General features: G+C 44.1%; 1 protein-coding gene across 9 annotated transcripts in view; it reads right to left on the minus strand.

The window, feature by feature from the left end:
• CAMTA1 (calmodulin binding transcription activator 1) overlaps positions 1–25,489 on the minus strand; it is a 435,941-nt gene that overhangs the window by 49,129 nt on the left and 361,323 nt on the right. For all 9 annotated transcript variants that reach the window (XM_064525335.1, XM_064525333.1, XM_064525334.1 and 6 more), the window contains 4 exons: positions 19,081–19,221; positions 14,839–16,694; positions 8,177–8,303; positions 7,050–7,184 (listed from right to left, as the gene is read on the minus strand). In XM_064525335.1, the coding sequence (XP_064381405.1) occupies positions 7,050–7,184; positions 8,177–8,303; positions 14,839–16,694; positions 19,081–19,221 (2,259 nt within the window). The remainder of the gene's footprint in view (positions 1–7,049; positions 7,185–8,176; positions 8,304–14,838; positions 16,695–19,080; positions 19,222–25,489) is intronic.

Consider the following 25,489-nt stretch of genomic DNA (forward strand, 5'->3'; position numbering starts at 1 on the left):
ATCCCAGGATCCTGAAACCAGATGTCTGAAGGAACAGTAACCGTCGCCAACTGTACAGAGCAGGCTCCAGAGACATGTTTCTTCCTCAGCACTTTCATTTCATCTTACTACTGTTTATGGACACTGGCTTTTTTCCACTGATGGTCTTTTATAACTGTGAAACTCAGTTTCTGAAGACCTCACCAATACTGAACACACAGCTCCTACAAGACCACGTTGTCTGAATCTAATGACATCTGCTTGCTAAAAAGGGCATCACATCAGATATTCTCAGTGGATTTTGATGATGAACATCTACTGTCTTTTACACCTATCACCACATTACAGCAATCACATACCTGCCACACCGTGAAATGCTACGAGTAGCACGCATACTGCGTGTTGCCACAAATAACCCGAGTACGCGTGATCTGCCTATCCCGCGTACCTCCCGCATGCAAACCCAGCACTTGGGTGCCGCCGGTCTGGCAACAGATACACTAACATAAACGACAGTCATCAAACGGAACCCAGTCTGTTTACACTTTCCAGCTGGGAAAGACAGACAAATCTTAAACTGAAGATTCAACACTAGCTAAAAATTTGGGGGGAGGAGGGAGGAAAAAACAAACCAAACCAAACCTCATAAGCCCCTTCACCGGGATTTGCCCTGTCTTGGCCCACCGATACCCAGTCCTGACCAGCCACGCGCTCCCTCTGTCCAGGGCGCTCTTGCAACAGAGCTCCGAGGTGTTGGCTGACACTGAAGAAAACTAACTTCAACCAGGCAATGCTTGCCTCCCCGAAGGACAGACACATTCACTGTCTGTTTTCCCTGGATTATTTCAGAAAGGGTGGTTTGGTGCTCACTCTCTCGCCCTGCCTCCGTGGGCAAAGCTTGTGAAGTAATGCTGCTTTCCGTATCCATGGAGCAGCTGTTCCCACAGAAATGGTGGCAGAAGGTTGAACTCAGCGCGCGTTCTGTTGCTCCTCTACCGTCACGCTGTTCTCAACACACCACAGAGAAATATCCCATGCCATTATTACTGCTCTCTGAGACGGTATGGGAAGCGAAAGCTAATCTCCTAGTGAAGAGGGCAGCTCACTATGAATTCTTGCTGCCTTCCAGAAGGTGAGTCTAGTTATCCAGCTACAAAGTGCTAGGAGATCCGCATGAAACACATTCACATGGACTGCCAGGCAGACTGATGAGCCCTGTTCACAAGTGTTCACCAGTTACTTTGAGCTTCAAATCACCTTACGAATGTAGCTGAGCATCACTCTTACCCTGCTCCACAGCTGTGAGGACTGAGGCTCAGAAAAGCTCTTTCAATTAGCAGCTTTCCCAAACCTTTCTTAATAGAGATAAGGACCCCCAGAGAAATATTATTGTACAGACAGATTTTTGAATAGCACACATGGTTTGATTTCCTTAGTCTCCTTTTGCAACCTCCTCATAATCTTTTCATTGGCTGAATGAATCAGCAGCAAGATACAGCTGATTTATCCTAACTCAATCTCCCCTTGCCTAACCATTAAAAAACACAAGAGCCTTTAAAAAACAAAAAAGCCACACACACACCACAGTGCCATGGCAATCTATGGCAGCATTTCAGAGCAATACTACAATGGAAAAGAAGAGCAATTCCTGCTCACAGTGCAGGACGACTGTGTCAGTACCATTTAGGTTCAATACCAGTCACACCCTTGTCCATCAGGTACATGATGCCTTCCCATTATTTTTCAATGCTGTTTGGCCTCCCGGTGACAGCACTTACTCATCCCCTGGTTTCTTTTCTGCAGATGTGTAAGTGTAGTGCAAAGGAGCGCTCATACCATTCTCTTCGGAATTTTTGATAATGCCCCAAAGCCAAGGAAACGTCATATCCACATACCCTGTTTGAAAGCAGCAAAGGCTTCAGTAGAGGCAAATGCACATGCTTTCCCTGAGAAATCTGTATTAAAAAAGCCTTTCTAATTTGCTATTTATCTGTCACTAGAAGATCTTTGTCTTTCAGTTCAGAAGGGTTTTTGTTTTCCCTGCTTCAGAGAACTTCTCTACAGACAGTGAATGAATGAATAGTGATGTCAAATGGCTACAGAATTAAGAGTTGGCCTTTGAGCTGACAGAGGTATTTGATAACTGTCAGTTTATCAGAGGAAAGGGAAGAGACTGACAAGTTATCAGAGGAAATCAGGATCACATGATACTGCTTCATTTGTGAGAAGAAGAAAGGCTTTCTAACGAAAGAAAGAACACCAATATTCTAATCAACAGGAAAAGTAATGAAAGAACATCAGCAGCTGGTGCCCACTGTCCCTTTATAAAAGATATAACTTATTTGTGGAGTAAAATAAGGAAAATTCAGAATTAAACAAGGGTGAATGTTTGGGAAAGACTGCACCGTCCTTTGTAGTGCAATACACGCATCAAAAGAGGAAGAAGTCCTCTAGAGGATGGCCATCCAGCATACTGCCCCTTAAAACGCCTTCCCCGCACCTCCCTTAACTTGCTGAAGTCCTAGAACAGGAGACAGGAAGGGATGTGGTCACACAATACTTCCCTTTTAGACTCAGTCACTTGCAGTACAACTCCCTGATCCCAGTGGGCAATGCACTTTGTTAGAAAAGGTGGAATTTCATCCTTACACCAAGCTTGCTAGTGATTGGAGCACTGATTACTCTAAAACGAGAAATTATTTGATGACATTTTTTTTTCTGGGAAAGACAATTCTCCTTTTTTCACTCAAAATGGCCTTCTACTCATGGTATCTTTCCCAGACTCCAAGCCCTAAAATCACTGGTTAAGTACTCCCTGAACAGTCATAAGAATTACCTGCTTTCAAAAAAAACTTAACCCAAAAGTTGCTATAAGTGTTTCTAGGAAACTTCATACCACTGCTGCTCTCTGCTAGTGCAGTAGCCAGGACAAAGTAGATCCTACTCAGACGCTGCAGGGGCATGCAGAGGGATTCCAGGACACGGCTCTACGGCAGGAGGTGCGGCAACGACCCTCAGAGAGCAGCACCTCTGCGCCGTGCCTCCACTAAGGCTGTTTGGCATGCAAAATGTTTGTGCTCAGTTTTGCCTGCTGGTCACTGGAACTCTGTCTTTGCCTGCTCAGCTTCAGATACTTCTCTGCTAACCCCTCTTTGCTGAACCTGGAAAATTCTGCAAAGGCAGCGTTCCACACGTGTCTACTATCTTAGTGTTAACTGGGAGCAATCCATACCTGAGAGCAGCAGTTTTCTGTACATTTATTTATTGGCTTAATTTTCACCATATCCTTTCATGATCAAACTGATACTGTCTGTCCTTTTACATCTGGAGCTGTGCTACTGCCCGCGTAACACAATAGTACTGCAAAGGCATATGATAACGACACAACTCATTACTGGACAGTGAATTCTCAAGAGGAGCTTGCAGAGTAATTACAGCCACTATGCCTTGAGCTAGGCATGGTCAGGCAGCTAAAAAATTGCCTCCTTTAGAAAAGCAACTGAGGCTAAAGGTTTTCAGACAACTGGAGAACTGAACAAAGAAGGTGGACTTATTTTTATCCTAAAGTTATTGAATATATACAGTTCATATATGAAATGTCTTTGTCTTTATTTTAAAGAGTTTTGTTAAAGACAATTGCTCATATAAACTTATGAAGGATGGAATTTTTTTATCCCTTTACTAAGCCATCCTTGGGGTACTGTGGATTTTATTAACTCTGACTCTCCCCCAGTGGTCATACTAGCTGGAATCATTACTAGCTGGAATCATTAAAAGTGTTTAACAGTGTAGTGCAAAGGAATTCAGAATGTTCATTTGAGTTAATTAAAAAGAACTTTAAAATTCTAGTCAATATTTTGGGACTACACATTTTCCTTGTAATCTTTCCCTCAAGATTACATAGCTGACAGTAGGGTAAGGATTTAAAGCAGTGCAGTTAAAGCAAACAGAGAAGACCAAGGAATTTGTGTAGTTATCCTATGGATAAAAATCAATTCACATTAGCTTATACCTTAGCGAACTAAGCTAGTATTTGTTCTCTAAGAACTCACAGGGAGATGTTGCTGGTCCTTTAAATAAGAGGGTAATTTGCTGCCTTTGTAGTACTGTGCATCAAGGCAGAGGCCTATGGTTTGTATGATTATTCAGTCTTTTTCCCCTGAAGGGCCTCTGCATTGCAGCGGTCCTTTTACTCCCCACCCCTTTCCTGTTAGCAATGTCCTAGTTTGTTCGCTGCTGCAGTCCCCCTCCCTTTCACCATCACCACATCGTAAGGAGCTCTAATTGAGAGCTCGCCTGCTAACCAGCAGCTTCCAGACAAACTACAGGAACACCAGAGACAGCAATCACAGCCCCCATGGCCACCTTCTGCAGTTCCTCCAAATTCACCAGCACTGAGAGAAGTGGCCAGCAAGGATTTCAAACTGTATCCTCTTTGCATGCCACAAGAGAGAGACTGCTAACACCTGAATCTCCAACGTATCAGCAGTATCTGTTGCACTTCGCATGCAACATGCACTTTCAGTAGCAAGTGAAAAACAAATACAGCATCTCCCAATACTCAGAAGCCAAGCAAACTCAAATTTTATGAACACCGGATTACGTGTAGTTCGTCTTTAAGAGTTCTTTCTAGGCCAAAATTCTATTTGCAAGTATATCTCTACAACCAAGTCATAAACTTCTTTTTACTCTTACAATAGCCATCCTGACTTCATTGAAATGTTCCTCTTGTATGTGGCATGGAAATCACAGCGGCCTAAGCTTAGAAAGCAGAGAAACTGAAAGCATGTGCATTCTGTGATATTACAGTGATAAGGGAGAGCCATGACAAGGATGTGTCAGGCTGCTGATAATACTAATGGATAAACTTCAACAGCTGAAGAGACAGGTACTGTGCCACTGAAATCATGTCTAGTTTTATTTTCTGATTTTTTTTCCCCCGATCATCTCCAACAACGTCAGCTCAAATTCTGCACACACTGCAGACTTCTCTCTCAGAATCTGGTTAGAAATGGCTCCTCCTGACCCAATCCTAGCATTCACATTTTTAGAAATGAACTATGTATGCTTTAATCACCAGTGTCAGGGTGCTCAGAGATTTGACCCATGTGACTAGTACCGAGGCTCACAGTTGCTAATGGTATGGAGAAAGCTTCTGTGAATGTTTTAGTGCAGAAAGCTTTTCCTGTCCGGGCTTCCCAGAGAGGACAAGCGAGCCCACCAAAGACCTCCCAAACACCACCTACACTGATTTTTAACCGGTCTGAATTAAACTCAGAACCCTTCAGTATTTCTCCAGCTAAAGTGAAACAGTTCTACATATTTGTCATGTCCATCAAAGTATGTAACTATAATAACACAGTAACATACGTCACTTCAAATCTTTGTAATGATAGCAATATTTTGAAGTTATTAAGCTGATATCAAAAGTAATACCCACAGTAGACTTCCCGAAGCATGTGCTGTATAACCGTTACCGTGTTTGCAAGTGACAGACAAAATAGGATGAGGTTAATTGAACTGAGGAACAAAGTGAATCAGTATATGAGCTAACTCTTTCCCTCATCTTCAGGGTGGCCTTTTACAAGCTACTACTCCTGTGATTTCTTTCATGTAATGCTGTATAACACTAATATCAGTTTCTCAGCTATGAGATCTCCAAAGACTAGGGATCTGACCTTATCATATCTGTTTCTTACATTTAGCAGAGAAAATAGACACTTAGCAAATGGGTCACGAAGCAGGAGTGGTAAGACTTTGCTAAGATTGTACAAAACGCAGCGCCCCAGCAGTTGTCTCTCTCCAGTGAAGAAGGATGAAAGCAGCATCGCTGGTCTTTTTCCAGCCTGTCATGGCTGTTAATACAATCCAGCTCTTTCCCAAGATCTCCTGGGTCTGAGCTGGAAGCTGCATCTCCCCAGCAACCACACTCAGGAAGAGAAATGAAATTGCTGTCCAGCTTGTTAACACTGGCACCTTATCCAATCCTTACTCAGAGAGAAAACTAGTAAAATTCATGCAGTCAGTGTACTGCAGAAGTAACTGAGACCAGCTAGTGGATCTGTTGCTTCCTTAAGGCACTTACTGGCTTTTTGTTTCCTCCAAAAGCTTTCCTAAGCAGCCCTGGCAGTCACAGGTAATTCAAGTGGGGCAATTTAATTGCTATAGCCTGATGCTCCAGGCTCCTAAGTTCCCCCACTATCCTTTTCCCTTTTTTCTCCTTTGTAAAAAAAATTTGGGGGGCACAGGGCTACCAGATAAACCTGAACATAAGATTTGCATGCACAGAATTACTACATAAATCCAGACAAAGCCTGTGTTCCCATCTCTCAGCGCTGACGGATAACAGCAGTTCCGTTCTGATCAGTCACGGATTCTGCCAAACGTTAGGCTAAGAGCTAACGATATTTGAACGTCCAGCTGACCCCTACAAGGCACGAGGGATACTGTCACAAGTCTCGTGAGTCTAAAAAGGCAGACTGAGCCGGTACGTGCCAGAGAATGCCTAGCTTGCCATAAGCACAGACTGCTCTGGCATTGAGATTTCTCAGGTGCTGAAGGGAAGCTGTATCTGCCCCTTTTGATAACTCCTAGGTACTGAAGCAGAATGTGGACACCACAGCAGTGGCTATCTGTAACGTCCCCTCTTTATTCTGTACACGGCCTCACCATCTTCCCACTCGCTGCTTATTTAAATACACGTTTTTCTAGATAAGCTCAAGGTCAGAGTTCTCAGGGAACACAACTGCAGGGTAGAAGTTCCTCTCCTGCTAGGGACTGGATTGTCCCCATTTTGGGGAGAGAGCAGCTTTCTATTCACATGAAGCAAACACCCACCCCTGTGTCCCCCTTCCTCTCCAATGCTACCACATTTTGTTCACACCAGAAAACTAATAAAATATTTCAGCAAGAGGTCCGATTAACAGAGCTATGAGCAACAGACCTTCCCCACAGCGCAGACTCACACCCTGCACACTTCCACCCCTCCCGCACTCTCCAGGAGCTGTTTCATTCATTCACAGTCCCCACCATTTGGTGGGCTTTATGAAAGAATACTGGGTGCTTCTTACCATCCAAGGACAGCCAGTCATGCTGGGAGGAAGGCAGGGTTGGTAGAGCTCTGGCTTTATATTCAAACACCACAGAATTGGAGATGATCTGATTGTTGAAGGCAACTTGCAAAGTCACGAGCCCAGTGTCATGAGCTAAAAAGAAAGAATACGCAGTGAGACAGAGGCTTCCCTGCAGAAACGCAATTACGTATTATTCTGCTGATCTCCCCAGGTGCAAAGGGGCAAGGCAAGAGTAGATGCAGTGAGAATAGGTGATTGTCTAGTCACAACATTTTGTGATTAGACAGACTGAAAATGCCAATCTGTATTTTAAAACATGACAGTTGTAAGCTTCTGAGTCAAGCCAATTGACTCTTTTGACAGAATGCAGAATCGCATGTGTTCTTAAAGATTAACCATCTTCGCTGTGTTTCCAGCAGGAAGCTGGGGCCTAATGATAAAGCTAAGTTATTCTGCATATACTTAAAGTCATATACTGGGTACCGGCACTACTGAAAACCTTGGCGGGGATCCTGGAGGCATTCTCACTGCGTGAGTGCCAAAGAGAAAGTGCAGGATATAAGCAAATTAAGAGGCAGCAAGGCAGTGAATGCATGTCTGAATATCAGTTAATATTTAATCTATTTCAAAATGACAACAATGCTAAGAGCTTCTAAGTTATACCTGTGTGATCTGTTGTTATGTATTAAGACCCTAAATTGCTGTTCGCACATTATAGGGGTCAAAGAAAAGGGAAAAGTTCCTCAACATTTATATACTACCTTATACAATGGGTCCATGAGCTCAGTCAAGACATCCAGTGCTCTGAAAAAAGCCATTTAGCACTTTGATCTTCAAATATGGTCTAACTTCTCCTACTAGCTCTCCCTCAGCATCCTTTGGAAGTGAATGTGGGTCACCTAAATCCCTTCAAACTAAAAGAGGTCTGCTTCCCCAGCAGCAATGTAACTTAATTGAAAATGCAGCCAGAGGTGCATGGGTAGATTCCAGGTGAGACAAAGCAGGTGAAAGAAATGGCAACAATTCACCGCATGTTCCCCCACAAAAGACAGCTATATACGTGACACTATTAAGCTAAGGACTTCCTCTGATACCACCAGCTTTAGGAGAGAGGCACTCCTTACCTGGGCAGTAGCAGCGCAGCACCCCTGGCTGAATTAAAGACGCAGGCACTGAGATCTGATCAAACAGACAGCTGTAATTATTGCTGGCTTCCTGCCACGGACCTGTGATTAGGACTTTCACTCCTCCCTACAAGGAAAAGAGAAAAAAAATAGCCTTACAAAAGAAGCTATCCTCAGAAAGGACCACGCACTGAAATGGCATGAGTAGCAAACAGCATTATGAAGGTTAACAGAACTGCCATGCTAACACAGATCCTTGGCACCAGCCAACACTGGTATCCCAGCCCAAGGCAGAGTTGCAAACTTACCATCCGAGTGTCTTGCCTAAACTGCTCTCTGTCCATATCACTCCATGCCACAGCCTGGCTTTCACAGGGAAGTGATTATATTGCCTGGGGTGCCTTTGGCCACCAAGTCTCATATTGTGCAAGAAGAAACACAGACAGTATTCCATACTTGAGCACCTTTACCTCTCGTCTCCTTTTACTCACCACCTCCTGCCCATACATTCAAGTCCCACACTTTGCCAGCTCCTAGATCACTGATGGCGAACCTTTTTCATGTTGCATGCCAAACAGCCCTCACACCTGGCAGCTCCTTTTAACTGCTGATTACTTATCCCCATCTTCTGCCCACTCTCCTCAGTTTCCTCCAGTTCCTGCTGCTGCCTGGGCAATCTTCAGGCCTTGCCTGCTTGCTACTGAAAAGTGGCACAGGTCAATCACGGCAAGAGTTTTGCAAGTTTTCTGTCACTGCCCTGACTCCTATGATGCGGATGGAAGACTGTGTATAGGACATAAAAGTGACATATCACCTCTAGAGTCACAATTCAAAGCAGAACAGGAGCTGGACTGTGAATCTGACAGAACACGACCTGGGAACATCTAAACTAGAAAGAGCAATCGTGTACCTTCCACTTGACTGGGAACTTTGTTAAGCAAGGAGGCATGAAGACACAGGGGTGACCCAGAACAGGGCTATGCAAGAGCAGGGCAGCACTTGCCCAAGAGTCCTTCAGCCACGACTTCAGCAATCTGGGCCAAGCCTGGCCCAGACCTTTCTCCTTCCTCTACCAAGGATCTCAGCAGTGCTCTACCAGCCAACTGTGCTGCAAGAAGAGAAAAAACAAGGGGAAGTCTTTGCCATGTGCCTCTTCTGCCTCTCCTGCTGGTGCAAAAATGCAGCAGCCCACCTCCAGCACCTAGACCTGCAGAAGTAAGGCTGAGCTCATCCAGTGGTTCCCCTCCCCTCCTCTCAGAACAGCGGAGGCCTGGCTGGCAGCATGGCACCCGGTGGCCATCCAACGCACCACACGGGCACTTGCTGTGGCCAGCACTTGGGAGCAGAGCAATCCTTCAGCGAGTTTCGGTAGAAGCACCTGGGAGCAGGATGAGATTGTAAAGCTGTGACAGACGGAGGTATGCCTGACCTGAGATGAATACCATTTTGCCTCATCGGTAATATCACTGGCTATAACGTGCAAGGGCTAGTATCCAGCACAATTCAGTTCTCATCTGTGATAGCTGTCTTTGCTACTGCTAATGCATCACACGTAATTCAGTGCAGAAAACCCAGTAAGGCACTCATTTAACAGTAATTCAGAGGGGCAACGTGTAGCTATGCTTGAGAGCACGGTTCAGCATGAATTTTACCTTTTGAATTTCCTAATTCAGAGGCCTAACCCAATACTAAAACTCTTTACAAGTAATCTTTGCTTTCTAAAATAATTTGGTGTTTCAGCAAAATCATCAATACTGCCATTCAAATAGCCTTCCCAATAATAAGAGGCAAATTTTTTAGAAAGCAAGCAACGCAGGATTTCTGTAATTGAAAGCAGCTGAGCTTTCTCCAAAGCCAGGAGAGGGGTCTTCCCTGCGGCACATCCAAGCTCCCAGGCTATCCTTTGCTACCCAACACGTGCAAGCGCAATAGCGACCTGAACGGTATCTCCCCGTGGTGCCGTGGGACGCTCCAGCCCCTGTACCCCCATCGGTAAATCCATTACTGCAGAACAGGTGCGAGACCTGTAAGCCCTCTCCCCTTTCGGCACCTGGCTCCTCAGCGACAGCCCGTCCCAGCGCCGTGCCTTTTGACACAGACGACGAACGTGAATCGACGCGGCTCCATCCTTCCCAGCGCCAGGGTCGAGCGAGCGGCGGGGCCAGCAGCAAGATCCGTCTCGCACCAGAGCGGCACCCGGAGGCTCCCGACGCCGGGGGGGGGGGGGGAGGCGGTGCCCCCGAGGGCTCCCTCCGGCAGGCGCGGACGCCCGGCCCCGCTCCGGAGCGGCTCCCGGGCCGCTGCCGTGCTGCCCTCGGGCGGCGGCCGGCGGCACAGCGCGGGCGGCGGCGCCGCTCCCGGCGTTGCCGGAGCCGGGGGAGCGCAGCGGCGGCCTGGGGCGAGCCGGGCAGCGTGGCCTCCTCCCAGCCTGCGCCGGCCGGCAGCACTCCCAGGGGGGTCTCCCGAGCAGCCAGAACCGCCCGAGCGGGAGCTACCGACACCTGGGAGTTGCCGCTACAGCTTGGTTTTGTGCCGGCCCTTAGGGCTGACGAGCCCTCGCACAGCTGCGTGGCGATGGGCCCCGAAGGGACCCCCCGTATCTGGGACTCCCCTGAGCTGCAGTACGTCACCTTGACGTAGCCAGGGCCCCGCTGTGTGTGTCCCCCAAGGCCTTCCCTGTTCACACGCGCAGAGGAACGGGCCCCTCTCAGTCTGCCTGGGCGAAGGGTTCTCTCGGCCAGGCTCTTCTCCCCATTCCTGTGAGCACCCAAGGTCACTCTTCCCTTGCCGACCCTGTCGCCTCATCTGCAACTGAGCTCACAAACACACTGTTTGAAGAAAACCGATGAGAAGACACTTTCACTTCAGGGGCTGAGCAAGAACCTGCCTTGATTCACGGCCTTTCTTTTGGCTTGGGTGAGTTTAGCCCTTCCTGAAGCCCGTGGCCTTCGCTGCCCGCGGAGCTCGGCAGTTCATCTGCCAGGCCCGGTGCCAGACCAGCTGCAAAGTCTGCACATAGCTCTGCGGCTTTCCTGAGTCCTCGAGCATTTGCTGGGCATCAGGCCAAGCAAAGCGTAACCACACTGATTCCACCAAAGCCTTTGACAGCAATGCCAGCGAGGCGCATTGGCATGGCTCGATGAACAGAATCTTCAACTCAGCCACAGAGCTTAACTGACCTACTTATTTAACATGAATATTCTGCAGCTTATTCCCTTCTATTTACAATCTCTGCTTTATCTGCCCTAGGCTAGCAAAATCTACAGAAAACATCTGGAAATAAATTACGACAACAGAAAAAAAGCAGAGGAGAACGACGGCTTTTCTACATAAGCCTGTAGTAGTACTGCTGATAAAAGTATTTGAGATTGACTTCTACAACATAATGACTCTCCTCCAGAGACATCAGTGGTTTTGGCTCAGGCCCTTGTGAAAAGGTGCTGATGAAAAAACGGAACTTGCAAGTAAAGTGGAAAAACAAGAGGGTTCCTCAAATCCCCAAGAATGACTTAGAAGCTCTGCCAGAACAAGAGAACAGCTTTTGTTTGCACATACTTCTTCAGCATTAAGGCAAGAGTTATCAGAGGCTTACAGGATTCGTTTCACAGTGACTAATCTCACAGATGCTACTGAACAAGGACCCTGACAGCACAGCATTTTTTTTCTGTTAAGTGTTTGGCTACTAGGGAGTATAAAACCAATCCCTACGGAAACTCAGCAGAGGTAACAGGTGTTTGGGAAAATTTACTACCACTTTGTCAGATGCTTTGCTTGACAAGTCTTCCAGTTCCAGTCTACTTTCAAACAAGGCAAACACACCATGTACCAGAGATATACCTACCAATATGGGAGAATATTTACAAACATATATTAAGTGAAAACTGTAACGCACAAGGAAGCAAAATTATCACAGCAACAAACCAAGCAGTGCTGGATTCCAAGAATCCTGTACAGCTAAGATAGAATTTGTTTTGGAAATGACAGTTCCTTTTTATGGCTTTTTCTGACCCTTTTATGAGTTCGCAATATAAATTTGTCCATGAGTTGCTTATAGATAAAAAAGTGCATGCTATGCAATATTTCTATGATGTAACTGCAGCAATCAGGCAATTGTAATACCAGAAGGCAAAAATGTAAAGAGTGCCAGACGTGGCGGTATCAGAGTGCAATTTTGAGCTGTTCTCTACTAAAAAGACCAGTGCTCTGGGCTTACTGCAAGATGAGATACCTATGGCCCTGCTGAGAAATCCATATAAATTAAAAAACTCTTATCATTGCCAAGTAAACGCCCTTTCTGAGTGCCTTTCAAAACAGCAGCATCTGATACTCAACCCTGTGCTGGAGCTCCGGTGCCAGAGAAACTCTGCACTGAGCAGTCTCAATTCTCAGTGAGTCTAGGACACAGAAATGCTGCACAGATGCAACACAGCAGCATTCAAGATTCTTTTCCAGTAGTTGCAAATGCAGGAAAAGTAGTATGATCATATCTCACTACTTCTATGTGGCAAATACTGTCTATCGATAAAGAAAATTAATAGTTGGGGTATTACTCTGAGGTGCTTGCAAATCAAAACCTGAAATTTCAGATATGAATCCATGCAAAGAGAAAGAAATCCCAGACCCACGTTGGTTTTGAAAAACGTCCTAGTGAGTCTATGGCCCTCATGGTCGTATAAAACAGAAATAACCCAAGCTCTGCTAGCAGGAGTTCAGCAATTCACTAGTGTAGTAATGGGATAATAAAAAAGGTTTCCATGGTAGCACAATAAAAGGAAAAAAGTGCAACAGAAAGGCTGCAGGGTTGCTGTGTGGGTTTTCTTCTGAATTTTGGGGCCTTCCACATAAATAAAAAGTGTAACTGCCCAGAGAACAGATACCAGCAGAAGCACTGTCTGTAATCCAGCATAGCCCCTGCCCAAAATCTTGTGCTTCTTGCAAATGAAACCTAATTGGAAAAATAAAAGACCAGTGATGACTTGTAGACTTGGAAGGCTACAGCATGAAGTACTGTGAGAAATATGCCGACAACTGCCACCGTAAGACTAAGATGACATTCATATTCCTTGTAGGCCTTTGTCTTTGGTACCACGTACTGATCCAGAAGACTATATGTGCCAGTAGTTGCCATACTATTTCAGATCAGGTCCTTTGTGGACAGATGAATTTGAGCCACTATTATTTTTTGGCAATGGTTTTCAGAAGGGTTCACTTGCCAGCAGACCATTATTGTACTACTGTTCTGTATTAAATAGTCAATTAGAAAATACTAGTAGTGACCACCATGATTTTGATACTTCATTTCAGTTTTTGACATTATGCTCTAGAGAAGCAAAAGAATGGCATTCAGATATTTTCCACCAAAATCAAGAGAAAGTAAATTCCAGCTGGTGGTGAGTGGTAGGTGATCAGTGACCGACTAGTCTCTTAAACTGGGCTATGGATTCGGCAGCTGGCAGACTGAGGTGAGGCCCCTGGGCATCTCCCATCTGAGAAAGTCCCAGATTATCCTGTCAGCTGCTGACTGCACAGACTCTGGTTTATGCTGTAACAAGTGGCTGGATGCCCTCAGCTGCTCACTGAGCCCGAGCCTGCACCAGTATCTTGCTAGCCAAGACGGATTTGTCTGGAGGGAGAGCAACTAAAGGGAGGGTGGGAACTCTTGGATGAGGCTACTCATCAGTGTCTGCCAGTCATTCACGCAGGCTGGCAACTTCAGTTTCTTTCCATCCGCAGAGTGAATACCCCTGTTTTCGTACCGAGTCCCATATTACAGAGCAGGTCAACTTTTAGAGCCACTGAAGGCTGAGTACCAGCTCATCACCTGTTCCTGCAACACCACGGTCCTGGAGTTATCACAGGATCATTCGGCCAAAGGTTAAATAAACTAATCTCATCGTTGCAGATTTCTGCCGCCTCACCCACTAACAAGTCCACACCCAGTGGTGTCAGATGTACACTTACTGGGTGCAGCACCCCAGGACTAGTGATCAGACAGCGCTAGCCAACTGGAACAGAGAGATCTTCTCCAGAGCCCTTATTACATACACCTTCATAAGGCTACGCATACAGCAGTGCTCCGAGGCTGGACTTGGAAAATACAAAGGACAATGTCACTTGTCCAGAACAACCTGCCTGTCCGTTACTGGTCCATTTCTAAACCGAGTATCTTTGATCTGGCATCCCTTGACGTCGGAAACGTCTGTGCTGCTGACATTTTTAATTTGTGGTGCATGCAACTGATTTTCAATAATGTATGGGAAGGAGGTAAATGCTGGCCTCATTAAGGCAATGCAGGTCAGGAATTCCTCTACTAAGAACATTAAAGCCAGATTTAAGGATCATTTCCAGTGTACAAGCTCTATTGCTCTAAAATGGCTGGGTAGCACCATGAAGGCATCACATGAGAAATGATTTGCTTTTCAGTGAAACAAAACATTTCAGTTCAGACGCTTCATAAGTGAAGGAAGGGGTCCTGTCAGGGTAATGAAGTGCTTAATAAAAAGTATGCTCAGACATGCAGATGGCCTTGGATGCTCTTAGTTTTAAGAAAAATATTTAAAAGCCTTGTCAGAGCTTTAACAAAACAGTTCCTGGAACCCTTATTAACAAAGCAATGAAAGATAAGGTAGTAACTGTTAATGAGTAAAAGCCCTAAAACTTACCTCAGGGTAAGACCACTCTGGTGAATAATCTGTCACCATGAACAAGCGCCCACTCTGCTGTAGCAACCCCAAGGTGCCTTGTGCTGCAGCTGCCGAGACTACCTCAGCCACATGCATGTATGCCATCGTGCTGGCTCCATTCTCTGTGCTGCTGAGCTGCATGTTGGCTTGCTGAGGACTGCAGCAAGGAATGCACATTTCAGCCTGGTTGTAGGTTGCTCTGTTACTGTCTTCAGGCTGAGATAGTCCGGCACTGTCACCTGACACCAGCTGGTGTCCATAGAGAGCATTACTCCCACCTTCTACAGATATGAAATCATTAATTAGATCAGAAAACTGGTTGCTGAAGGAGATGTCAAAGTGGTCCAAGTTAAGCTCCATGTTGGAGGAGTTATTTAAGCTGGGATGGGCCACAGGATAGAGTCCTTGTACCATGTTTCCTTGGAGAATAGGGAGATTGTTCCCGTTCCTGATACCCCCATTTGCCTCAGGCTGCAAGTAGTGTTCTGTGCTGCAGGCTTGAAGATCCCCTGATTTAAGTAGATTTTCACTCCCTTCTGCCTGCTGGGAGGTCTCCATGGGAACTTCAGCTTCTGCAGTCATAGCCTGGAAGTTTGCTTGGAACTGCATGAGCTGGAGAGAAGAGGTGGACTCTATTCTGGTTTCCACTGTGCCATTGCAGTTGGAAGTGGTTTGGGACGAGGATTCTGTTTTCACATTGGGGATTCCTAATGTGTTCACAAATGAGCCATTTGTGTCATTCAAATTGTTGTGGGTGTTTTGCTCAAGGGGAAGAGGTTTGCTGGCATCCTGCAGAAAGAAGCTGGGGGAAGGGGTCTGATGAACATGAGGGCTTTGGACGGTCTGATTGAAACTGGAAGAATAGTCCTTGTTGGAGTCAATGGCACTGAAGTCCATCTGCTCCAAGGTGGTACTTGGGCTCAGACCTCCTCCAGACGGAAGCAAACCTGAACCTGTAGTGAGGGTGAGAGAGTTAGATGCAGAAGTGGAGGAAAATGCTTCTTTGGACATCTGTTGTTCAAAAGATGTGTCCTCGGTTTTGATTTCTTTTGTGAGGGCTGTACTGAAATTGAAGCCACGTTCTGTTGTGGGTGACTGCCTTATATTGGTACTGATGCTGTCACCTTTCAGACCTCCTCCACCATAAGTCTGCCCTTGTTTGGGATTGTTAAGGAAACAGTCTGGGTCAAAATTCATGGTGGTTTCTGGAATTTTTCTATTTCCATCTAAAGTTGTGGAGAGCACAAGTTCCTCAGACACAGTGCTAGGTAACATTGACAAGCTCTCTGAACTGCCTGTTGTTGGAAAGGCGAATTTGTGTCCGTCTGAACTCACAGCAAGTACCAGTCCTTGTGCAGCTGCATCGGAGGACAGGAGGTGTTGATTTGGGCCAGAGGTGGGTGACATGGTATACACAGCTTCACTGGTGACTTCTGACATAAATACTGTGGCACTTTGTGACAAGCTTCCCATAACCGAGGCTACAGCCATACTGGACACACCAGTGACAGCTGGGCTATCAGCCATATCCGGGTCGCTATTTAATCCACTGCTGATGGACACAGGAGAATTCTGGGTTGTGTCAGGAACTTCCACCTGGTTGGTAGAAGAAACCTCAGTACTATTTTGATGGAGCAACACTGGTTTTGCCACTTTGCCATTCCTCTTCTCTCGGCTGGAGGCCTTGCCGTGACTGTGCTCATTCTTGCCTTCAGAGACATCGTTATTTTGTACCTCTGAATGAGCGCTGTACCCACCTGTCCTTGGTTCGACCTTTGGTGATATGATGCGATGTTTGGCACTGTTACACTTGTGATGCACGCTGCTTCCTGCCCCTGTTGCAGAAAACAAATAACATTTGTTATTCAGTAATTACAAAATTAAAACAATATTAGTTGTGAATCTTATGGCCATACCAAAGGACAGTCATACTTATGTATGTGTGCGAGAGTGCGAGCGCACATACGAGAGAGCAAGAGAGAGCTTAAAAATAAGATTAATTTCTTGCCAGTGCCAGATTTACAGCTCCCTTTCCATCTAATGCATAGATCCATTGCGTGCAGTGACAGTAACCTCCAAATACCCCTGTGTGCACGCACTCCTACCCCCTCAATAGCACCCACTTCCGCTTTCCTCCCTGCCCTGATCAAAGAAGGCGTAAGGAGAAGGAGGGGAGTCAGCATCTGTGTCCAGTTTCGGTCTTATTTAAATATGTGCTTGCTCTCAGTACAGTGTCTGTAAAGCAAGGACTGTTTCTGTCAGATGTGGCCAAGGACTTCTGCCTTGTAGGCCTTATTTCATTTGCATCACAGACGAGACCTCAACCTCCTGCAACACAGATATTGCATACTTCACATTGGCTGATGCCAGATGGCTTGGCAACTACTCATGTGGGTGGGATTCTGACTGGTAATCTAGAAGTGACAGATGCTGTATTGTGCTCCTGTCCCTGGTATCATCCTGTTCCTAGATGATTTCCCTTATTCTCCTGTCCTCATCATATCTCTTACAGCTGCCAATCAAATTATTAGATAAAAAGTACATTAGCCATAATAAAGAACATTCTCCCTCCCATAAGGATGGGGACATGTTTCTCCTGTTCTAAGTTGTTCATATGTTGACAGATAAACGTTTTATAGCTTGAGAGGCTGCATGCAGAGAGAGCGAGTGGTATCAGAGAGGCTGAAAAATCCTCAAGCAATGGTCACCAGAAGGCAACTCTCCATAGGAGTTCAGCCAACTGGTGCCTTTACTTGCCTGACAGAAGATGAACATCACTAGAATTTCTGGGAGCTGGGAAATTAGGCAGGCTAAAGTAAATGATTCTGTCTGTGAAGGCATCTTAACCATAAATTCTGGTGCAGCAACTGCCTTTTTTAAAAGAAGAACAGCCCATGAATTTTTGATGTTTTTTTCTCTAATTGATTCATTTTCCCCAGAATGAGGTAAGAACATTAGTTAGTGTCCTGTATAATGACTAATGGGGGAAAGAAACCTCCTCCTTATAGCTAATGGCTATAATTATAAATGCCATCTTCTGGGTAACATAAAGTGTCTGCATAGACATTGTAATTTGCTAAATCTTTTATTCCTTGCCCTTGAAGGGGAACTTCTCTATTATGTGCTCAAGATCTGAATCAGGTCACTTACAGTAGTTCAGGACAGAGCTTTTGAGACTAAATGCGATATTAAATCTCACTGTTCTCCTAGGCATGGAGTGAACAAGAACAAGAGAGAGGCTTTCACACGGCAGTCTTTGTGTATGACTAAGAAATTGGGAATGTATGTGTCAATTTGCAAGCAGCTATCTAGCAAAGTGACACTGTCATTTTAAAAAGCATGCAGTGGACTTAGCACAAGACAAAACATCAAAGAGAAGAATAAAAGGATTCATGTTCAGATCTGCAAGCCTGGTTAAAGCGCTGAGCCCTAAGGGTTGAATTTTAATCCAAACCCAGGTACTTCCAAGGTCATCATTCTTACTTAAATCTCAATTGTATAAGGCATCTGCCCCAAAAAGAAGGAAAAATAAACCCTGTGAAACACAGACAGCTTTTCTTTACAGATTTCTCTAAAGTCTAATTAATATACCATTTTACCTGACCAAAGTACCAGGAAGGGGTAGCTATAATGCAGGTGAGTTGGAAGAGTGAGTCACTCATCTTCCCGCTCATTGTAAAGTTCTAATGGGAAGGATGCTGCTTTTTGCTGTTTCAGTCTCACTCAAAACAAAACCATCTTCTTTAACAGGAAGAAAATTTCCTTCAGTATTTTTCTGATATCTAAACAAAACTTGTGATTGTCTTATCCCAGTGATACCTTGTAATTAACCACCTGAGTCTGTTTTCTCCAGTGGAAGCGGGCTGCAGGGCAAGGAGTTCTGAAGGTAAAGGTGGAAGAACATCAAACTGAAGCTTCAGTAACAAACTTTGAACATGTAGAAGAGAACATGCCTTTCTGAGCAGGTGATGTATAGAGGGCACGTATTAGAATTTGCATGTTACAAAGTGTTTGCATTTTTTCCAGAAATTCCAGTTACATCTTTGTATGTTCTTCTATCTCCTCTCCTTCTATCTCCTCACCTGAATTCTGATACACAATCCATCGTGTCTCAACATTTCATGATACAACACTTTTAGCACTTTAGTACTACAAACCCTACTCCAAGTCTGGATTAAGCTACAATCATTGTGTGCTCTCAGCCCAACTTCTACTACTCACCCAAGGTACCAGTGCAGAGACAGTTGTGTGTCCGAGGCTGTGGCTTGGTCTGGTGACTATCAAGGATCTGCTGCACGAGTTGTTCCACCGAGAACCCTGAACTGCTGTTTCCATTGCTGCATGTCCACTTAATGCCATGAACTGTGAAGAGAACAGTAAAAACTTCCCATTGGAAACATCAAAAACACTCCAGAAGCCATCCCAAAAGAACAGCAGAAACCCATTCCTCTGCTGCATTTTCTCAGAACTGAAGGACAGCTATAAAGAATAATAACAATGATTATTATTTTACTGTTCTCTACTTGCTGCTGTCCAAAAGGCTACGGGCCTCAAAATGCAACTCCTAAATCAGGTCTCCCAGCTAGCTGGTGAGTTAGTTGCTGTTCCTGCCTTTCTGTAAACTGCCAAGGCCATCTAGGAAACAAGCGGCTAGGTCAGAATAAAGCACTTATTTTTAATACTTTGCTATGTTTTATTACTATTCAGTTTTCCAGTACCCCACAGTTGGGATGGAATATGGGATGAAATGCGATGTGACTGCAAAGCGGGACTGACTTAACTACAGAAGATTTGGAGGAGATAGGTGTCTAATAAGGTCACTGAGACACAAATAATTCTCAATATCAACAATTATAAAGTGACATTGGCAGGTCTGAGGAGCTAAGGTTCATATTTCGTCTAGCTGATTTGTTTATATTTACCTGTGAACCGTATATATTTGTAAATGGACAGCCTTTCAGTAGAAATCAGTGAATGCATACAGAGAAAAAGATTTTAGTAGGGAATCTGTTGCTATTTCAGTTTCCTGTTAAGAGTGGCTCTCTAACTAAACTGTAAAATTATAAGAACTGTCTGAATAGTACATGTAACTTTTATTAGAAGCTAGAAAGTAACAAAGTACTTGTGTTTCATTAACTAACACAGCATATCCCAAGGAGCATTTTGGTATCTTTTTCTGCCTAACATGGAAACAGAATTAGTTTAACATGGAAACAGAATTAGTTTTATAATAAAATCGGCAGCCAAAAATATGCCAATATAATAGCAAGTGTAAACCTTCTGCCAGGTCTTCCTTGTCAGATCCTGACTGGCAGCAGTGAAGACTGACTCAAATTTTAAGTCACTAACAAATACTGGGTTGAGCCCCTGCCTCTCCCCCAGGCTTAGGCAAGTTTTCAGTAACATGGAAAAAAGGGCAGAAGGGTGACATCAGAGAACACATTACAAACCAAAGGTCTCTTTTACTGCGGACTCCCTCGGATTGTGAGATGTTTATTTAAATACGAGTGCTACAGTACATGCACATAAACTGGTTATTTGAATAAAGGCTCCATCTCAGAATTTTTTTAGATGCAGAATTTCCCCTAACAGCGATATTCTCAACCTGACTCACAATGGAAATAACATTTATAAAATATTTTCTCTAGGATAACTGACTCAAAGCATCTTCTATCTCCTTTAGTTTCTCTCTAAACAATTTATTTCTGTGCACTAGAGCACACTTGCAGATTTTGGGAAGCGCTGGCTGCTGGCAATATCATTTCCAGGATGCTCCCTTGCCTGGTGGTTCAGGCCTGAAGAGCTTGTTCTTTTCAGTGTTTGTGACACGCTAGCAAAGCATACTCCTTGCACGTTGTACTCTAAAATCCTTAACCTGGTATTACTGGATGAAGGTTAAAAGTTCCCCCGACTTCAACTGTGTTGGATTAAGCCCTAAATATACAGATGCCCGCATGCCGGATGTGGGGCCATGAAAGTGGCAGTAGCACACTGGGCTGATAATCACTATATATTCAGAAACATCTGCAAACTCTCAACGAACAAGCTGCGAACTGCTTCATAGAAGAATATTAGAAGAAAAGGAAGGCATGCTCGTGATAGCTGTTGGCCATTGTCAAAGAGGCAGGTATCATAACAAGACGTCATGAGTGGCTATTGTATGAAAGCCCTATTCTGGTCTTTGACATTTACTTAACACATCATAAGCAGCCGGTGGAGGAGGTGTCCCGGTTCTAGTCTGCTAAGCAGTTTTCTTGCATGCCTCCCTTCACCTGTTGCTCCATTTCCTCATCACCCACTGATGTTACTTTGCTCGGGAGCGCAGCCTCCTTGTCTAATTTTATACTCCAGAATTTGTATTTCTATTTGCTGGACTGGATAAGTCACAGAAATATCATAAGTAAGACTTGTAAGCATTTTTTCTCATACTGCTATTTAACGTTTTGCAGCTGGTTTAGTAATGAGTCCCTCTATGCTTACTTGACAACCACATTTATTGCTAATGTACCCCACAGATTTTGCTTTGCAGTAGGTTCACAATTTTGAATTCCCTTTTAACACTCAATATCTGTTATTATGTGTAAGTTTAAGTTTACACATGCTTCCTGCCTCAGTACCTCTACTCACGTTCATAGGATTATTCTATGACATAATCCTGTCATGTGATGTTATGCTTTAAAAATAATGTTCAAATAACAGTCTTGCAAAAAGCACAATGGAAATGAGATAAAATGCAGTAAAATGTTTGGAACTTTTCTGCTACGCTATAGAAAGTTACTGAGCTGCAATTATCACTGTGAAACTTTCCATTAAGTTATTTTTGGTAACTTCAGAAATGCTTTGCTGTAGAAGTGAGCTCTGAATTACTGCTATGTATAGAACGACTATTTTACAGCAGTATGTCATAGTTTGTGCCCTACTGCTGCTAAATCCAACGATGAGCAGGGTATTATAGGGGGCAAGTCTAATAAGTGAATCATGTCTCATGGTTTATGTATACATGATGATTCTTCTTCAGCCTGAATCGAGCTGTGAGCTGGAAGCTAAGAAAGGACAGCTTTATAGCTGGATACACACAGTACTCTCCGTATTATTTTCAGGTCCTTCCATTATAGTAAACTCCCATCATGGATCTATTGCAAGAAGTAGGCAGAAACCAAAGCTTTTGATTTTCCTGAACATATCTGTAGCATTCGGAAAGCAGGTCTCCAAACACTTGAGTTTTCTTGGAAACACCCTATCCTCTACTTCAGCTTTTTCATGGCCTTTATGCTGTCACACCCAGAAGCAACACCTATCTTGGGAATGCATTTCTTACTGATCTTGCTGACTATGTTCTAATCTTTGGCATTTCAAGGCATCTTTGGAGTTTCAAGTCCATGAAGTCCACAAACAGGTGGCTCTGCTTAGGAAAGTTCCTCCTCTAACCTTGCTCTGGCTGATCAAAAAAGGTTCCAACTCCAGCTTCTGCCCATGTGGTGTGAGCTTTTTTAGAGGTTATGGTCCCTGTATGTTGTGAAGGTTATAAAATAAAAAACCAGTGAAGGGTGACAGATTGAAAAAAAAAAAAAAAAAAAAAAAAAAAAAAGTCTGGATGCTTAGTGGAAATTATCCACTATCTTGGCACATCCACTGTGCAGATTTTCTCCCTCCCCCTTTTAAAGAAAAACTCCTGTGAGTTGGTGAGTTGTTAGTACTGAATACCAAATACTATCAAGATGGCTTTTAACATGTCACATGTGGCTTCTCGACACACAGTGAATCAGCAGGAAAGCAGATTTCTATTGGGTTACTTCATTATGAAAGGAAGGCTAACAAAAAGCACATACGCATACATTATTTGTTGATTATGAAGACAAGATTTCCTGAATCTCATTGCTGGGAATACAAGCAGGGAAGATTCACCTTGCAAATTTGTCATTTCTTAACATTACTTATGGAATTTTAATGTCTTTGTAAGGACCTGTACAGTAGCTTCACTCTTAGTCAATCTTCAAAGAGAAGTCTTTGAAAATGAAACCCTTCCATGAAAAATTGCTCAGATGTAACTGCAACTGGATACTTAATAGCCAGTAGGAACTAAATATAGTTAGTTAGCTTATATTTAGAAAGGACCAGCAGAATATTGCTTATATTCATGGACTATGAAGCTCAAAGTGAGACTTTTGCAACTTTTATTTACAGCTAAAGCAATTTTTACATATAACCACCTGAAGTTCAAGGCTGCTCACACATGAAAGAACAGTGCTGAAGCTAACTCCCTTAGATTGCTCTCATAGCAATCCACAAGCTCCCCGCTTACAATAAAAAGCAGATCTCACTAAGAATTCCTGCCTCTGACAATGTTAATCAGGACAAAGTTGTTATCATTGGGCCATTCCCTTCTGTGATACTCAGAATTTCTTATCTGATTTGCTAAATGGCCCCGTTATTGAGTTCTGGAACTGTATGTAGCGTAATAAAAGTGTAAAGGTGCATGGCTCTGATTGTATTTCAATTTAGCTAGTATCTAAAGCTCAATTGGCAGGGACAGAATGAATGCTCTTACACTTGTCACAGCTCACAAGAAATGAATACAGCTTTAAGTATGCACACAGTATTTCACTGCCGGCCAAACTGTGTTTCTACTAACAGTGAGTTAACTTTTCCATCTGCTTCTCAGACACACAGTTCAAGGACATCTTTCAGAGAATGGCAGACTAGCATTTGGAAGAGAGACAAATGTGGTATTATAGTTCATTGGGGACCTCGGATGAAAACAACTTGTTGTGGGGAAATTGAGTCAAGAGGATTTAGATTTTTTTGCTTCTCATGAATGGTACCAGATGTTTTACCATGCACTTCTAAGAGATACAACAGGCTATAGAGCATCTTTATCTCAGGCAGGTGTATGTCTCCCCATCTCTTTTCTAGGCTTCTGTTTGAAATACATTTTTCATTAAACTCTACTCCCACAGCAAAGCCCACTGCTCTGGGAAATGCATGACCTGTCAGAAGCCCCAAGCTCCCACTGAAATAATCCAGCACAAAGCTGACTTGTTCCACTTCATGCCATTAGACTCACTGGAGCTAATGCTGGATGCTACAGAAATACCAACGGCTTGCGCTGACAGCCCAGCTGCCTACCACTGTCTCTGTGCAATCACTTCTCATAGTCACTGGGTACTTATCACCCATTCTCACTACCCTCTGTCCTAACGTCTGTCCAGCAGTCTCGAACAGCTCATCAAGCTAAATTTTATGTCATTTTCTGTACTCACAGGTCATATTATGCATGACGGATCAGATCCGGCACTCTTAGTCCTGGAGAGAGCAAGGACTGCTCCTCCCAACCTCAGGCCGAGACTGACAGCATCTGGGCTGAGCGTGTAAGAAGCAAGAGAGCTGTTCCCAAGGCTGCAATAGCACGTGTGGACTGTGACAGATGTCACGACAGCAGAAAAAATGCTTAAATACTTTAAAAGCCTCCTTCTATGATAAAAAACAGAATCCCAACATACCAGTGGAACCATTCAAGATCTGAACTCCATGGTTAATGTTCTTGTAGACAAGATTATGGTCTTACTCTCACTGGAGATAAAAGAGACGACTTTGAAGGATGGCCCATCTTTCCACCTTACGAAGTGATCTCATCTTAGCTTCTGGATCATTTATTTCTCATTCTTTCCGTTATTTTGCATCCACTCCAATCAGTTGGGAATAGGGCCCTGTTTCCCTCACCAGCACAAAGTCTCAGTGAAGTGACCCTGGTGGGCTGGCCACCAGAGCATGGATGAGGGTCGTCCTCGCCTGCAGGCACGACACAGCCTGCTAGTTCCCGTTCTAGCACCAGAGAAGTCACGTCAGAGGCAGAAAACGTGGTCGCTGACCACCAGGTGGCACTAAGCGACAAGGAAACGAACCTTCGCTGTGAAATGCGTCTTTGTTGGTTTTATTTCCTGATACTCTATAATCGCCAAGACTATAGTCCAGATAGAAAGCCTCCAAACCCCTAATACTCTAATATTAGATATTTTGGTCTTTGTCCTGAATCATTAAGAGAGAAGAAGAAGAATACTTCTACCACGATTATATGCTGCTTACGGGCTGCAGTTTCTAGCAAGTCCCAGGGAGGGGGAGGGAACTACCCAAATTGCCAAATGAGATACATATGATAGTGCTTTAATGAATTTTAATTTTGACACTTCTTTTAGCATAATTTTCAGTGGTTAATGCATATCTTTCTTAAAAGTTTTTTTAGCAAAATCTGGCTGGAGAATATTCAGGGAAAAAATTGTTCATAAATACGGTGCACGGGAAGTGCTGAGCTTCTAGCTCTTCCACTGAGGATAGACAAGAGCGATACATTCATCAGGCCTGTCTGTATTTTGGCACTACTCTCAACATATCTCCACAACTTTGTCGTATGTATTGATGGGTGGTCGGAGCACAGCCATCATAATCAAGTGCACAATTTTTTTAACATCTTGGGCGGAACTGCTGAGAAAAGAGAAGAATCACCTTCGTACATGCTTCAGTATTGAATCTGATAGGTATTTCAGCCAAATGCTAAGAGGGGAGACAAATACTGCAGAAGAACTGGAAATAAATGCTGGCATGCCTATGAATCCTCAGAAAGGCTCTATAATTA

Source organism: Dromaius novaehollandiae, chromosome 24 (assembly GCF_036370855.1).
Source record: "Dromaius novaehollandiae isolate bDroNov1 chromosome 24, bDroNov1.hap1, whole genome shotgun sequence".
NCBI classification, from domain to species: domain Eukaryota; kingdom Metazoa; phylum Chordata; class Aves; order Casuariiformes; family Dromaiidae; genus Dromaius; species Dromaius novaehollandiae.